The 17,192-nt window shown below is 39.2% G+C and overlaps 2 protein-coding genes across 6 annotated transcripts in view; both read left to right on the top strand.

The window, feature by feature from the left end:
- The window catches only part of LOC107395889 (protocadherin 2 alpha c), a 171,913-nt gene that overhangs the window by 30,380 nt on the left and 124,341 nt on the right, over nucleotides 1-17,192 (top strand). The window contains exon 1 of one of the 5 annotated variants that reach the window (XM_054734139.2): nucleotides 4,776-7,127. The exons of the other annotated variants lie outside the window; for them this stretch is intronic. Coding sequence (XP_054590114.2) covers nucleotides 4,776-7,127 — 2,352 coding nt within the window. Of the gene's footprint in view, nucleotides 1-4,775; nucleotides 7,128-17,192 lie in introns of those variants that run through there. 5 annotated transcript variants of the gene reach the window in all.
- On the top strand, nucleotides 790-3,351 carry LOC139070153 (protocadherin alpha-3-like). The gene has a single exon (XM_070551869.1). The coding sequence runs from the start codon at nucleotides 976-978 to the stop codon at nucleotides 3,349-3,351; it is 2,376 nt and encodes a 791-aa protein (XP_070407970.1). The 5' UTR covers nucleotides 790-975.

The raw sequence follows: 17,192 nt of genomic DNA, 5'->3' as shown, positions 1-17,192 counted from the left end.
GGAAAGAGGACATCAGAGGTACTGCTCATGCTAGATGTTTTGGGGATCATGTCAGAGAGGCCAGATAGAGATGTCTGGACATGTGCAGAGGAGAAACAATGATTATAGTTAAGAAGATGCTGATGTTGGAGCCACCAGGAAGGAGGCTGTGGGAAGACCAGGAAGTGAAAGAAGACATAAAGTTAGTTGCTGTGATTTAAAAAGATGCAGACGAAGACAATTAAAACAAACAGGTGATTCACTGTGGCAACATACGAAGGGATATTATGGAAGATAAAGATGTTTTTCAAATTTTTTAGATTTTTTTTTTATTTTTTGCAAAGATAAGCTTCCTCAAATTGTCGAAAATCGTCAATTTTATGGGTCGAACTGAAAACCGTTTTAATATTAAGGGTGGAGATAGAAAATCCAGACAAACATATCTGGATGAGTTGAGGATCGCTGTCCATGATGCTGAGAAGTTTCCTTTTAAGAAACAGAGTTAGCACAACCTAAACTACATGCTATTGTGAAGCAACATTAATTTAAGTGAAGTATATTTTTATTGCCACTTTTGGTTTAGTTTCTAATTTTAGTTATTTTAATTTTAGAAATATTGTGCAAGTGTAACTATTTTTGGCACAATTCGTTTTCAAATGAATAGCAGATATTTAGCAATCAAACATGTTTTACACTTAAATTATATTTTTGGTAGTCTATTGAATAGATGTGCTGTATTTAGGTCACATGGTGTCAGTATAACTGTACAAGTAACCATTGGGTTGCTTTTTGTCTCTGAATTTTGGTTCAGCCTCTTGTTAGCCTCTCCAGTCTGACGTTGACGCGCATGTGAGCTTCGGATGCTCGTTGGACTTGGCCTTTTGTCTTCTTTCATCGTGATAATCTGGTGATTTTATCTACACATGGATGACATGTAATACTTCACTTGCGTGCATTCTTATTTTTGAGTGAGCACCAAAGCAATCTGGGTTAATTATGGAACAAAGAGGATTCGAGAAGCGGATGGTTACAGGACGTTTCACCCGGTGTGCGCTCGCTGTGCTTTTGTGGAGTGCAGCATCTGCACAATTAAGGTATTCGATCTCCGAGGAAGTTAATGAAGGGGCTGTGGTTGGGAATATGGCAAAGGATCTGAGTTTGGATAGAAGCACTCTGAAAACCAGGAAGTACCGCGTCGTTTCTGGAGGTGCGGATCCGCTCTTCAGTGTAAACGAAAATGATGGCGTCCTTTATGTGAGCAGAAAGATCGACAGAGAAGAGGTGTGCGCGCAGAGCAGCGTGTGTTTGATCGATCTGAAAACTGTGTTAGAAAACCCGCTAGAGGTGCACAACGTTGGAGTGGAGGTGTTGGATATAAACGATCACGCTCCTAGTTTCCCGGAAAAAGAGAAAACTTTGGAGGTTTATGAGTCAAATCCAGCCGGAGCTCGTTTTCAGCTGAAACCTGCGACAGACCCAGACAGCAGTTCTTTCTCCGTGCAGCAGTATAAACTGAGCCAAAACGACCACTTCCGTTTAGACGTAAAAGATAAAGGGAAAGATGGCAAAATACCAATTTTAGTTCTACAGAAACCATTAGACAGAGAAGCAGCGCAAAGCCACTCCTTAGTGTTAACTGCTCTAGATGGAGGGAAACCTCCCAAATCAGGGCAGATGGCTATTGTAATAAACGTTCTGGATGTCAACGATAACATACCAATGTTTTCAAATGATGTTTATTCTGCTACTCTCATGGAAAATGTTGTTGTAGGGACAGAAGTTATACAAGTAAATGCAACTGATCTGGATGAGGGTCAAAATGCAGAGGTTATTTATTCATTCGGCCACAGTGTAAGCAGCAATGTTATAAATCTTTTTGATCTTAACGAATCTACAGGACAAATAACCGTTAAAGGGCCAATTGACTATGAGCTAAATGACAAATATGACATAGAAATTCAAGCATCTGATAAAGGTCTTGCTCCTCTTACAGCAGAAAAAAATGTTCTGATTAAAATAGTTGATGTTAATGATAATGCTCCTGAGATTGAAGTGACCTCATTTTCTAGCTCCATCCCTGAAGATTCTAGACCAGGAACTACTGTTGCTCTGATCAGTGTAAACGATCTGGACTCTGGTCTTAATGGAAAAGTTATTTGCTCGATAAATCAGGAAGTTCCTTTTAGTTTATCTCCATCCTTACAAGATAAAATGTTTTCAATTGTCACCAAATCTCCTTTAGACAGAGAGAAACAGTCTCATTATGATTTGACAATAACTGCAAAAGATGCAGGTCAGCCACCTTTATCATCTGAAAAGACAATACGTGTTGTTGTGTCTGATGTGAATGACAACAGTCCAGAGTTTACACTGAGTCCATATACTTTCTATATCACTGAGGGCAACAACCCAGGAGCCTCAGTGTTTTCTGTGAAATCCTCTGATGGTGATGAAGGAGATAATGCAGTCATCTCTTATCATATTGTCAGAGACAGAGATGAACACAGTAAATTAACTTCATTTCTAAACATAAACTCAGAAACTGGAGACATTGTGGCTCTAAAAAGTTTCGACTTTGAAACTGTGAAAACCTTCCAGTTCCAAGTTGTGGCCTCAGACTCTGGAAGTCCGTCCCTGAGCAGCAACGTGACAGTGAACGTGTTCATTCTGGATCAGAACGACAACGCTCCAGTCATCCTGTATCCAGTCAGCTCGAACGGTTCTGCTGAAGGTGTGGAGGAGGTTCCCCGCAACGTGAACGCAGGACACTTGGTGACTAAAGTCAGAGCCTATGATGCTGATATAGGATATAATGGCTGGCTGCTGTTCTCACTGCAGGAAGTGACGGACCACAGTCTGTTTGGTTTGGACCGCTACACAGGACAGATCAGAACACTTCGCTCATTCACAGAGACAGACGAGGCTGAGCATAAACTGCTCATCCTGGTCAAAGACAATGGCAACGTGTCACTGTCAGCAACAGCTACTGTCATTGTCAAAGTGGTGGAGCCCAAAGAGGCTTTTGCAGCTTCTGATGTGAAGAGTTCAGCCAAAGATGATGAGGAGACTGATGTGACTTTTTACCTGATGATCACTTTGGGCTCAGTGTCGGTTCTGTTCCTCATCAGCATCATCGTGCTGATTGCAATGCAGTGCTCCAAGTCCACAGAATATACTTCGAAATATCTCCAAGAGGCTAATTATGATGGGACACTGTGTCACAGCATCCAGTACAGATCTGGAGACAAACGCTACATGTTAGTAGGACCCAGGATGAGTGTAGGATCTACTATAGTACCTGGAAGTCACGCAAACACTCTGGTGCTGCCTGACAGGAGGAACACTTCTGATGAGGTAAGATCTGCCACTTAAGAACAACTTTAAAAATCTATTAGACATTCAGTTGTAATTATTTTTTTAAATGGTAAAATTGAAAATCTTAAACAGAAATGGGATACTAAAACTTTTCTTTTCTTCTTCTGGAATAGACTGCCTTAAATAAAAAAATGGATGCTGATTAACTCGTTTGCACTGACACTCTTACTTGCTTTCCATATTACATCAGAACTTGCTGTCAAAAAATCTATATTAGTTGTATTTTTATCACTGATTTATTAACAGTAATTAACGTTTTTTAACAATCCATACTATTACAACATAGCTTATTTTGTTTAAAGAAGTTTTAAACCATCACAAATTATGCCTCTCATTGTTACTGATTCTTATTCAGTTGTTTCATCCTTTAAGTATTTAGTTGTTTTTTATACAAAATTTGACGAGAAAATATAATTTTTATTTTACTTGTTTTTAAGGTTTTTATTTTCAGTTGTTGTCATTATGGCTGGCTCACATTTTTCCTCAGATCAATATCAGGATATTTATTGCAGGCTAATGTAGTGGTCTTATACAGATGATTGTTCTGGGGTCAGCTGTGTCCAGAGACCTCACTGCTTTTGTTTTTGTTGCCTTCCACAGTTCTGAACGTTGCTTTTTGAAACACATATATTTTTTTTTACCTTTAACAGCTTTATTAAGCTTACTTTCAGCATTATTTAAATGAAATGTAAACGGTTATGTATTATCTAGTGAAATACATTGTTTAAACGTTTAGAAATTGTTTTACATTTGTTCTGTCATCATACTAGATAAATATTATTTTAAGTAAGAATATTACCTGGATTTAAACGGGTCTTTGATGTTTTGGATCACGTGGCACCAGTAATAATTTGAATATTCCCCTTGCATCTTTTGTGATACATCCAGAGAATATAACAATTTAAGATGTCGATTGTGTCGTTGCAAAATGCCTGATGACTTTAATGGAGGACTTTATGTTAATCATTTGGCCGTTTTGAAATAATCCAACTCTAAATATTAGAGACTTTAGTATTCGTTTAGTTGTAGTAAAATTATTTAATTTAATAATTTTATATGCATCGATCAATGGGTGATTTACGGATTTGAGAAGTGAAATGCCGTAGAAGAATGCGTCATAACTGATCACGTGTCTGCACTCTCACAAGAATTCACACGGTGTCACTGCTTGCAGATAAGCAGAACCATGTATTCAGTAATCTGGAGCAATCGAGACAGGGTGTAGTTGTGCTTTGAGGGAATGGCTACAAATCCGGGACTCTTGATCAATCATTTTGTTTCTTTTTGAACATTTGTTATTTAATATTTTCTGTAAAAACTTGCAGCATTTAGCTCTCTGACTTTTATACCCTACAACCCCAGCTGATTTTATTTTTGTGTTATTATTGATTGATTTTTTTTTTTTTTTTTTTTACTTCGCTATGGCACAAAGAGGACGGGGCGCACCTCATGGGCGCTTTCTCCTCATTGCTGTTTCCTTCTGTCTCGCGTTTAAATGCTCTCCGGCACAACTGCGATACTCCATCCCTGAAGAATTCACAATCGGTGCTGTTGTTGGGAATATTGCAAAAGATTTGGGTCTGGAGACCAGCGCTCTGACTGCCCGAGGATTTCGCATCGTTTCCGGCTCGAGTGAACCGCCTTTCCAGCTGGACAGTAACGGAGTCCTACACGTGAGCCGCAACATTGACCGAGAAGAGGTGTGCGAACAAATGACCACATGCATTATCGACATAAAGACCGTTCTGGAGAATCCTTTAGAGGTCCACTATGTCGGTGTTGAGGTTTTAGACGTGAACGACCACTCCCCCACCTTCCCCGACATTGAGACGCATTTAGAAATATCTGAATCTTCACTATCCGGAGCACGATTTCAGCTGCAAGGCGCACGGGATCCAGATAGTGGAATATTTTCAGTTCAACAGTATAAACTCAGTCAAAATGATCATTTTCGTTTGGAGATCAAAGATAGAGGAGAAGATGGTAAAATCCCCTTATTGTTTTTGCATAAACCACTGGACAAAGAAACTGCAAGAAGTCACAGATTACTGCTCACAGCTGTTGATGGAGGAAAGCCCTCGAGATCAGGAACAATGACAATTATTATTCATGTTTTAGATGTAAATGATAATATGCCAATATTTGACAAAGAAACATACACCGCATTGCTAAATGAAAATTCACCTGTTGGTACAACAATCATACAAGTAAATGCCACTGATCTAGATGATGGTTTAAATGGTGATGTGGTTTATTCCTTTGGAAATAATGTAAATGAGAAATTTCGTAAACTTTTTGAAGTTAATGCCATTTCCGGAGAAATAGTTGTCAAGGGACTCTTAGATTATGAAACAAAGGACAGATATGAATTGGATATTAAAGCTTCAGATAAAGGGCAGGTCCCTTTAGAAACAGAAAAGAGTGTTATTATAAATCTTGTGGACTTGAATGATAATGCACCTGAGATTGAGGTGACATCCTTTTCAAGTACCATTCCTGAGGACTCCAAACCTGGGAGGACGGTAGCACTGATAAGTGTGAATGATAAAGACTCAGGTGTAAATGGAAAGATTATTTGTTATATAAGTGATGATGTACCTTTCATGTTAACTCCCTCTTTACAAGAAAACATGTTCTCTATTGTAACCAAGTCTCTGTTGGACAGAGAGCAGACGTCTCAATATGATGTGACAATAGTGGCTAAAGACGCAGGTGAAACCCCTTTATCATCTCAGAGGACAGTAAGTGTGACCATATCTGATGTGAACGATAACAGTCCAGAGTTTTTAACAAACCCATATGCTTTCTATGTGACAGAGAATAATGCTGCAGGGGCCTCATTGTTTGCTGTTAGTGCTCATGATTGTGATGAGAGTAATAATGCTCTTATATCATATAATATTGTGAGAAGTGGTGATGAACAAAAAACACTGACATCATTTCTTAACATAAACTCAGAAACTGGAGACATTGTGGCTCTGAGAAGTTTTGACTTTGAAACTGTGAAAACGTTCCAGTTCCAAGTTGTGGCCTCAGACTCTGGAAGTCCGTCCCTGAGCAGCAACGTGACAGTGAACGTGTTCATTCTGGATCAGAACGACAACGCTCCAGTCATCCTGTATCCAGTCAGCTCCAACGGTTCTGCTGAAGGTGTGGAGGAGGTTCCCCGCAACGTGAACGCAGGACACTTGGTGACTAAAGTCAGAGCCTATGATGCTGATATAGGATATAATGGCTGGCTGCTGTTCTCACTGCAGGAAGTGACTGACCACAGTCTGTTTGGTTTGGACCGCTACACAGGACAGATCAGAACACTTCGCTCATTCACAGAGACAGACGAGGCTGAGCATAAACTGCTCATCCTGGTCAAAGACAATGGCAACGTTTCACTGTCAGCAACAGCTACTGTCATTGTCAAAGTGGTGGAGCCCAAAGAGGCTTTTGCAGCTTCTGATGTGAAGAGTTCAGCCAAAGATGATGAGGAGACTGATGTGACTTTTTACCTGATGATCACTTTGGGCTCAGTGTCGGTTCTGTTCCTCATCAGCATCATCGTGCTGATTGCAATGCAGTGCTCCAAGTCCACAGAATATACTTCTAAATATCTCCAAGAGGCTAATTATGATGGGACACTGTGTCACAGCATCCAGTACAGATCTGGAGACAAACGCTACATGTTAGTAGGACCCAGGATGAGTGTAGGATCTACTATAGTACCTGGAAGTCACGCAAACACTCTGGTGCTGCCTGACAGGAGGAACACTTCTGATGAGGTAAGTATTCACTAACAGACATTTGAACTCATCATATGATTGAAGCATCTAAGGTGTCATTGCCTCTCTTATTATTGACAATTAAGTGTTGAGATAAAATAAAAAAAATTAGAAATCCACATGCTCATCTTTTTCTAATTGTTCTTTATTAGAAAAGATAAAATCATAGTAAATTTCTACAGTTTAGTCAATATAAATGCTTTTTTCAGTTTGTACACGTGCTTGCATAATGCCCATTTTGAAGTTATACTAGAACAAACAAACAAACAAAACAACCTCAACTCCAGATAACTGCTCGCACATTTTGATTCTAGATTGTGTTTATTATCTTTATGTTATTGACACGTTTTTTTTTTGTTCTAGTTCACAATTTGTTAGAGTATTTTAGGCCCTTATCTTCAACACTAAAACAATCTATTTTAATATAGAGATTTCCTGCTGAATTATTTATGCATAAACTCAAGTTTAGGAGAATATGTGTTCTTCAAGCTGCATATTTGACCTCTATTCTTGTGTTTTCATCCTCATATTTTTAGGATTTATTTTCAGGTTACATGTCTGTAAATGAGCTGCTGAGAGGCTCAGAGATGTGGAGGATTTCTGTGTTTTCTGATGTACTTTAGGTGATTCAGTCAGTGGGTGCTGAATGGCTGAGACAGAGAGGAGGTCAGAGAGAGCCTGAGGCATGTGTGCAGTGAATCTCAATGTGCATCCAGTCAGGTGGAGTTGGGATCTTTTGCCTCAGCATTTTCTACATAGAATGACTAAAAAGCAAACTAGGGTTCATTTCTGTATTTAATCTGAATTTATTGCTGTGTTTTTGACTTAATGAGTGAACATTTGCAGAACCTGCAGCTTCAGAATGTGCAATCCCCTTTCACTAACTGAAAACTAGGTCACATGTTTTACATGTGTGTGTGTGTGTGTCTGCATGCTAGACTTTTTAGCTGCTCCTCTCATGATCACTGTGCGTTGCCCATAGCAACAGACTGGGAGATCCACCTATTGGAGTCTACTGGTTCCACAGACTAGCCTGTGCTGCTTGGTCTTAGCAACAGCAGCGGAAAAGGACGAATGAGGGGAGGGAGGGAGGTACAGAGAGAGCAGGGATGTGGGGGGGAGGGGGGAGGGGAAGCGGTTCAGCTCATCTATTGACAAGTCACAATATTTGATTAAAACGGGTTTATTTAGGCAGGAAACACGTGGATTAATGTGGCAAAACCTCTGCAGAAAATCAGGCAGCAGATGGTGCAAATTTCAGAGCTTTATAGAAAGCAGGAAGCTCATAATTAGTTATGGTAAAGAGATCATCTTTTTATTTATTTATTTTTTCCACTGGTAACTAGGTCAGCCTTAGATTACATTGGGTATAACTGACAGAAAGCTATGGATATTTTAACATTCTATGATTTTCTATTAAAACCAACGATTCTGACAGCCATGAGGATGTGGAACAGTGCAGATATTAAATAAAATCAAAGAGTAAATTGATATTCAGTGCTGCTCATGAAGCAGAAAGGCTCTACACACTCTCTGCAGTTCCTCAGTGTGAGCTACTGCACCACAAGAACCAGCACCTCTCTGTATGCATGGATACATTTTTAATGTGTGTATATTTATACATGTCTGGGATTAAAACTGTATGAGGCCTCATGTGTGCTGCAGAGCGGCATGGATTCTAATCTGTGCCTGGACAGCAGAGGCTAAAAAGGAAATGTTATTAAGCTAGTAAATTACTAGTGACCTCTGTTTTGACTGCTTCTAGCTGCACTAGTTGTCTCTGGTTGTATTAAAGCCCCATTTAATTAGTTTAATTTAACTGCTTTATTTTAGTAGCAGTAGTACATTTATTTCAAACATGTGCATACACCTTTATTACAATTCATCCTTTCAGTCATGCGTTTGAAATGGAATAGGCAGAAGACTTTTCTTGTATAATAGGAAAGAGTAATTGAAAAGACAGCATGTTTACTTATTGGTAATGAAAGCATATCCCCGTATAACTGGCTTTCTTCTGCAGCTTTAAAATGAACACAAGCAATGGGCATATATGCGTCTGACTGCTGTATGGTAAACCTTCCCTTCCGTGGGGGTGTGGTGTCTTGCTGCACTGCTTTGCACCTTTGCTGGGCTGAATCAGCAGATCGGTGCATTCGTGTGAGTCTACATCCTTAATTGTTCACAGTGAGCTAACTTCTGTTGTTTGTTTATGTTTATTCTTGAGTGTAGTAGAAGAGAATGTTGTTTTCCTAAACCTTTTACTCCACATAGGGGACAGCTAACTGAATAATTAATCAAAAACAGAAAATCTTAAAAATAAATTGTACTTAATGTGATTAAAATAAGAACTTATGTTTAAATTATCATTTTTAGTCCTTACTTTAAAATGGACATGCCAGCAGATGTGTGGCTTTTCTTCAGTAAAATCTTGATAGAGTTGTCACCTTCTGCCCTGACGTTAAAATATCCACACCTATCCTTAAGACTATCTTCTCTTATTCCCACTTTGGGTTCTGATGCTTTCTGCATCCGGCTCCATGACGAACATTTGACTTTAAAATAAAAATGTGTTGTATTATCTTCTCATACGTATTTCACGTGTTTGATTGCACATGTGAGAATGTATAACCGTAGTAAACATAAAAAAAACAATAGGTATCTTGTTATTTTAATAAATTCGGACATAAACGGGTGCTGATGCTTTTTTGGAAGTAAACACCTTGCTTTTAAAAAGGATGTGGAGAATAAAAAGTTATATTTTTACACATTCTTGTTACTGGTTAGACCCTGTAGTTGTGATAATGTATCAATGATTTTACTGTAGATTTTGTGCACATTTGATAACATTTCCTTCTTTAAAATACACTGAAGCTCTAATCTGTAAAACAGTGAGAGCATTATGCGGTGATCTGCCTCACACAGAGGATCTTAATCTGCCTCCATTTTTTCTTTGTTGCATCTCTCCATCTCCTTCCTTTTCCTTTCCCGCCACAATGCTTTCCCTGGCAGATTTCCCCTCCCCCACCCGACTCTTGGTCTCCATTTCTCACCCATGCATCTGATTTTTCCTTTTCTCTTTCATTTGACACCCTTGTCTTTGATTTTCCGACCAGCTTTCTGCCTTTTTTTTTTTTTTTTTTTTGGTCTTCTCTCTCAGTCTGGTGTGTGATTTTTCCTGCACTGTGACACTGTGCCTTGTGCCTGTGGGGTTGTTTCTGTGGATGCAGAATGTGCCGTTGTGTCAGTGGGGCACGCTCACTCTTATCACTCCAGCTTTGTTTGAAGGTGGTACCGCTCATATTGAGGTCAGCAGCAATGATGATAATCTGATTTACAGCAAACCATGTTGCTGAAGGAAAACAGTACAACCATGTTCACTCCTCACACACACACACACACACACACACACACACACACACACACACACACACACACACACACACACACACACACACACACACACACACACACACAACATACTCACACATGTCCAATTCTCTTTATTGAAAGGCACTTTCACTCAAGAAATGTGTGTGGATGTGTGCTGGAGAAGAGCTAAAACAACAGCATAAAAGTACACACACTTGCTTGGTGTATCAAGATTGTTATTAAAACACACTTTATCAAGAAAAGTAAAATAGCCATGTATTTAAACTTTAACTTTATTGAATGTATGGATAACATTATTGTGCATTTTGTTCTCATTATTTAGGGTTTTGTCATGTTTTACAAGCTTTGCATGATTTAGCCTTAAGGAGAAAATAAATCATGAACACAAGCATTTCCAGGTCAGCATCATGCATTCTATAGGCTGGAGCAGAGATAATGTATATTAAAAAAAATCGGCAAAGAAAATGATCATGTTAACAGGGAGCATTAACAATATGAGCTCTAACTGTGTCATGCTATAATAATATTCAACACATTTGTTTCATAAATAATGTTAGGCTAAATGTTAGAACTTATTTTTGTATTTCTGTCAATTTAATTGTTTCAGAATGTTATGTCTCCCCATAACATTTATGTTTAGCCCTTTTATTTTGTTTTTTTGCAAAAATGTACTCAACTTTCAGAAATCATGCAGACTGAAATTAAGAGCTCAGTTTCAAACATTATATCATTTATTTAATTATTGTTTGACTCACATCTACTAAGTCTATGATTTCATATTCATACTTGTGGTATTTTTTTTTTAATTACTGTAATGGGGAAAATCCATTAATAAAAAATGCTATAGGCAAAAATACAATTTACAATCCACACCAAACAAAAATGTTAAGAGTTTTAGGTGGTAAATAAGTTTACAAATTATTAGCATGCATTGGATCGTGTGCATGTGTGTGTGTACCTGTGTGTGTGTGATTAGTAGCCCTTTGCTGATACAAGCTGAGAGGTTTGTTTTTATTGGTGAATCAGGAGGCTGTTATTGTGATGTCAGCACAGACGCTGCTGCAGTGCAGCTGATGGGACATTTAGTCACTGCAGTGTTTACTCATCTCCTTCATGTTACACATTTGATATAGACAAAAACTAAAAGTGATTTTATATGTTGAGTCTCTGAGTCTTGTACAAACTTTTGGATGAAACCGTTGTGTGTTGTTTTTGTACAGCGCAACAATGTCATGAAATTTAAATTATACTCCTTGTCTATTTTTAATGATGAATAATTTAAAGGAGACATAACATGCTTTTAAGTTATTCCTTTTTACATCTCAGTTGGGGTCTAAATACAGTGGAAATGCAGTTCTTTGGTCTGATTTCCTCATTGTTGCTCTACAGACCCTCATCTACTGTTCTGAGGAGAGTCTTGAGAATGAGCCGTTTTTGGGTACTGTCTCTTTAAATCTGGAGAAGGAGCTGTAAACTTCGCCCCCTCCACAGTGCAGACCTTACTCTCCTCCCCCAGTTGAACTTTGTAGTTCTATAGAGAAATCATTATTTAGCATAACAGAAACGTTATATTAGCATTTTTAAAACATGTGGGGAGAGTTGTTTATCAAGCTGTTTCAAGGCTGTTAACTCTCTCATGAATTTGTCTGTAGTAGTCACACACACACACACACACACACACACACACACACACACACACACACACACACACACACACACACACACACACACACACACACACACACACACACACACACACACACACACACACACACACACACATACAAGGAATGCTGCTTGCTTATTTATTTCTGTAAAAAATGTTTAAAAAAATGATACAGCTCATTAAAACACCATTAAAAGAATATATTTTATTAAGAGCTCTCTCTGTATATATATGTATATATATATATATATATATATATATATATATATATATAAGTAGCCTTATTTTATATTGGGTGTCTTAATGGCTGAAAATGGATTAAAAGCAGTTACATTTTAATTTAAAGATTTGCGATTTTAGTCACAGGCTGCGCAGTGGCGCAGTGGTTAGAGCTGTTGCCCTGCAGCAAGAGGTTCCTGGGTTCGCTTCCCGGCCTGGAATCTTTCTGCATGGAGTTTGCATGTTCTCCCTGTGCATGCGTGGGTTCTCTCCGGGTCCTCCGGCTTCCTCCCACAGTCCAACAACATGACTGTTAGGTTGATTGGTCTGTCTAAATTGCCCGCAGGTGTGTGTGTGTGCTTGATTGTTTGTCCTGTGTGTCTCTGTGTTGCCCTGCGATGGACTGCCCACCCCCCCCCCCCCCCCGCGCGACCCTGCGTGGACAATGCGGTTTCAGAAGATGGATGGATGGATTCTAGTCAAAAATAAAGAACATTTCTCCAAATGTTAATGCTTACAACTTTATGTTTTTATCGTCTGCAATGTGTAGCCTATATCTTTATTAAATGCGTGTGTAGCTGTAACCATGGTAATTCTCTCTAATGTGTACACAGAGGTGGACATCAGTGCTGCAGTGGAATTCACAAGATCAGTCTGCTTTGCTAACAAATATAGTTAAATCTTACCTGCATTCTAAATAAATACCGTTAGGTGAAAACATCAGTAGGCATTGAGTTATTGATAAAATCCCTAACAGCCAGAATGGAAGAAGAGCATGCTGGGTCATCCTGGATCTGAGCCTGTTCTGTGTATTTACCTACAGGATGCAATAAATGTCTACAAGGCTGAGTTTGGACCATTACATCTAAAAGAAAACATACAATCAGTGTTTTTTTTATTGTTTACATTAATATACAAATTTTCTAAGTATTAACCTCACAGCAAATAAGTAGAACAATATAATAAACAGGCTGTAGTAGTTAAGCAGGCGTTGTGCACACAGGTGCTTTGTGTCCCGGTGCTGGTGGTAGGTCTCAGAGTTCCTGTCCTCCTGCCGTCTTCTGTTGTCCTCAGGATACGGATTGATGTTTCCTGATGATGAGGGAGGGGCAGTATGTGGGCTTCAAACTGGTCCTGGATAACAGTGGGAGACCTCCGTTGTCTGAATACTGAGACCAGAGGGTTGGTGAGATGCAGATCTTCTCTACCTCATCTAGAAACGGAGTTGGTTCAGGGAAAACTTTTCCAAAGGCCAGTTCCATGATGTCATCGCCATATTCTGCAATGATATACAATAACTTTAATGACATATTTTGTCTACAAGCAGCTTTAGGAAAGTTGTTTGTTTAGCTTTCATGTTTATAGTCACCTTTGTGTTGTTTTGGTTCATCTTTTACTTTGTTTACAAGTTCACTTTGCTGCAGTGACTTCATATTTTCCTACAAATGTAATAAAATAGTGACACTAAAATTATACAAATGATTCCTTATGAAAGGAAGCTCATTAGAGAGCAGTGCAGACATAATTACTACATGCTGCAGCTGTTTTTACAGGCTAACTGCTGCTGAATTTGGGGAAAGTTATTCTGTACACATCCAGATCAGATGGTCGATTACAGAAAATAATGTAATTCAATAATTTCTAAACACACTAAACCAGTAAAACATCAAATAAATCACTCTGCTGTCATCAGACGGAGTGATTCAGGGGGTGAGGTGCTCTTAATGATGAGGGTGGCTGAAGTGTGTCATCACTCACTTTGGTCTGGTCCAGACCGTCTCTTTACTGGTGGGTCTCCTTCCTCAGTAGGTGACGTGAGCTCCAACATCTGAGCGTTCTTTGTTCCTTAGAGGAGAAGAAAAGTAACAGCAAGATGGCTAAATTATTTTTTACTAGCATCTCAAGGACTTAGTGAACCAGATCCTCACCTACCTAAACATCAGACCAGTTTGTCCCAGCTGAGCTCATCAGGGCTTTAGTCTGACAGCCTGTCAGTGAAACACGGCTCCAGCCTTCTGGATGTGGACTCTAAAAAGCAAAGGAGCATTTTTACTTTTGTTTTAATTATTTTACAGCTGATTTGATCAGCTTTCCGACACTCACACTCATACAGAAGGTGAGCTTAGCTGCTTCTGACTGATGCAGAGTTAGTTTTTATATCTGCAGTGAGACAAAAAACTAACCTCACTTCACTCAGAGATTGTTCTTTAAAACTCTATTAAATCCACTGTGTTGATGCACTTTAACGACTTTGTCACGCTGCATTTTAGCTGATATGGGACTTTATTTACTGGATGCTAAGATTACATCACACTCATGTAGAATAACACACAGGCTCTCTGCTGCTACAATCAGTGGAAGATTATCATCTGGTGTAAAAAAAAGGCGTTGATCAGAAATCCCAGATCACGTTTTATTCCACAAAAATCGGCTAAATCCACATTAATCTGGGTGCTAACTTTACTAGCATAATGTGCTAGTGTTAGTGAGTTGGACGCTAACACTATAGAGCTCCGGGAGTTGACGTCACTTCTCCCGGCATGCAACAGTTCAAATCGAAACGACGTCATGCCATATTGGCAGGTAGAAGCTGGCAGCTGGACTATTTGTTATTGTCAGAAAACTCAATCAGACAGGAAATATGGTAGATTCCTGTTGTGCCCCAGGATGCAGAACAGACACGGACGACATAAGGAATGAGCCATCTACAGGATTCCCCAAGATCCGGAGCGCCACAAACGTTGGATCATTGTAATAAAACGCGCTAGTGACCGGGCTAAAATGAAACTGTGGGATCCCGAGAGTAAAGGTTTTCACTTATGCAGCGACCACTTCATCTCAGGTACTTAAACCAACGTTTCCTCAACTGTGAATAGTGTTTATTTTAAATGCTTTTATTACGATTCTTAGTGGGCTTCCTAAACTTATTTTGGTGTGGCTTTTTCTGTCTTATTACTCATAGCAACAAGTAAACATCACGTAAAACGTTGCCTCGTGATTTCTGCGTGCTGCCGTTTACGTGTTTTATGATCACAGCAATTAACCGGCTAAGTTGTATTTCATTTTTAAGCAACGGTTGATCAATTGTCAGATCACACATAAAAAGCACTTTGGATTGCTATTATCTGTCTCACCGGGACAGATCTCAGACAGATCCTGAGACGCTCCTGCCTGACATATTTATTTTATTCACGGAAAAAAAAATCTAACTAGTGATTTCTCTTGGCGTTCAGTTTATACATTCAAACAGCACAGCACTCTATTTAAAATTCTTACATGTAAATCTGTTATTTGTCCATCCATCCATCCATCCATCCATCCATCCATCCATCCATTTTCATCCGCTTATCCGGAGTCGGGTTGCGGGGGCAGTAGCGTCGAGAGTCCCAGACTTCCCTCTCCCCAGCCACTTGGGCTAGCTCCTCTGGAGAAATCCCAAGGGGTTCCCCGGCCAGGTCCAGTAAGAAGTCCGCTCAGACAGCTTCTGGCGTTTTTAAAAAGTATCCCAGGGGCACGGTAAGGGTCGGAGATGTTTAGTCTATTTAATTTCTGACTATATAAAACGATTTCTTCGGTTTTAAAGTGTGAAGTAAACTCTGACGAAGTAAAATCCAAGCCGATCCCGTTCACGTTCATGGTTAAGATCCGTGTTTGTTTAGCTTCTTTTACCCGCCAATATGGCGTCTACTAACTGAGAGTCACGTGGGGTCCGGGGCTTTATAGTGCTGCTAATGCCCGTAAATCTAAAGTAAAGTTTGTCGACATTTTAGAGTGATATGAAGCTTACCGCTTCGCTGCTGTGTCCCGTTGCTGCCACATTCAGATGGAAATTACTCCTTTTAGAAAGATGAAGCCCTCGGTACTTAGCCGCTAGCCTGGGAGACACAAACGAGCGCGCGCGCACACACACACACACACACACACACACACACACACACACACACACACACACACACACACACAGAAACACACTACTTTTTCTTCAGGTTTTCTTTTTTTTTTTTTAGCAGAAGTGTCATCAGCTTCTGGGTTTTAAATACTGCCACACCACCCTTCCTTAAAACGAGGAACAGTTTTGAGCTGTGTGTGACTAAAATAACCAGACATTCTGCATTTTTCCAATAGGACTACAAAAATCTTAGTGAGAAGAAAAAATGGCGGATTGGCTCCGAGGGCCATGACCATATTTGGTAGTTATCGTGACGACATAAATTTCTGATGTATTAGGTATTTTGAAAAACTGAATGGGTGGACAAATATGCACAAAACTTAATTATTAAATATGTAAATAGCAACTCTAGTGAATAATATAAGCTTTTTTGCTCACTTAGACACTTAAAATGTGAAACACACTATGTTAATGGATAAAAAAGTGGGTTTTTCATGTTATGTCTCCTTTAAAACATATTAGAGTTCTTCATTTATTTCATTTTCATTTTGCCTAAAATGTACCAAGGCTCACTTGTAGTTGTTGTGTCAAGCATTCATTTCATTCTGATTTAACAGCTGTGGGGTCAGATTCCTTGGCACTGTTTGTTTTTGTTCTTGTCGTTTGTCCCAGCTTTCATGTCAAATGGCCTAAGCTGGTACTCATACTGCAGTATTTAGGTCAATTTCACTGCAATGGCATTGATAAATCCACCATTTTCTTTTGTAAACTGTGTTATCAGAAGAATGATTGTTACATTTATTGGAAATGTTTCATTCAGTCTAATGGAGAGCTTTTATTTCTCTAGTATTGCGTGTAAATAAGACCACTTTATGTAGATTTCTAGTTTTGGGGCTTCTCG

The sequence above is a fragment of the Nothobranchius furzeri genome, chromosome 1 (assembly GCF_043380555.1).
Source record: "Nothobranchius furzeri strain GRZ-AD chromosome 1, NfurGRZ-RIMD1, whole genome shotgun sequence".
NCBI classification, from domain to species: domain Eukaryota; kingdom Metazoa; phylum Chordata; class Actinopteri; order Cyprinodontiformes; family Nothobranchiidae; genus Nothobranchius; species Nothobranchius furzeri.
The sequence above is the reverse complement of the archived record's forward strand: the minus strand, read 5'-3'. Positions and strand labels throughout refer to the sequence as shown.

What these genes read in the sequence shown, in the direction of transcription:
- LOC139070153 (XM_070551869.1), top strand. Translation starts at nt 976, where the DNA reads ATGGAACAAAGAGGATTCGAGAAGCGGATGGTTACAGGACGTTTCACC.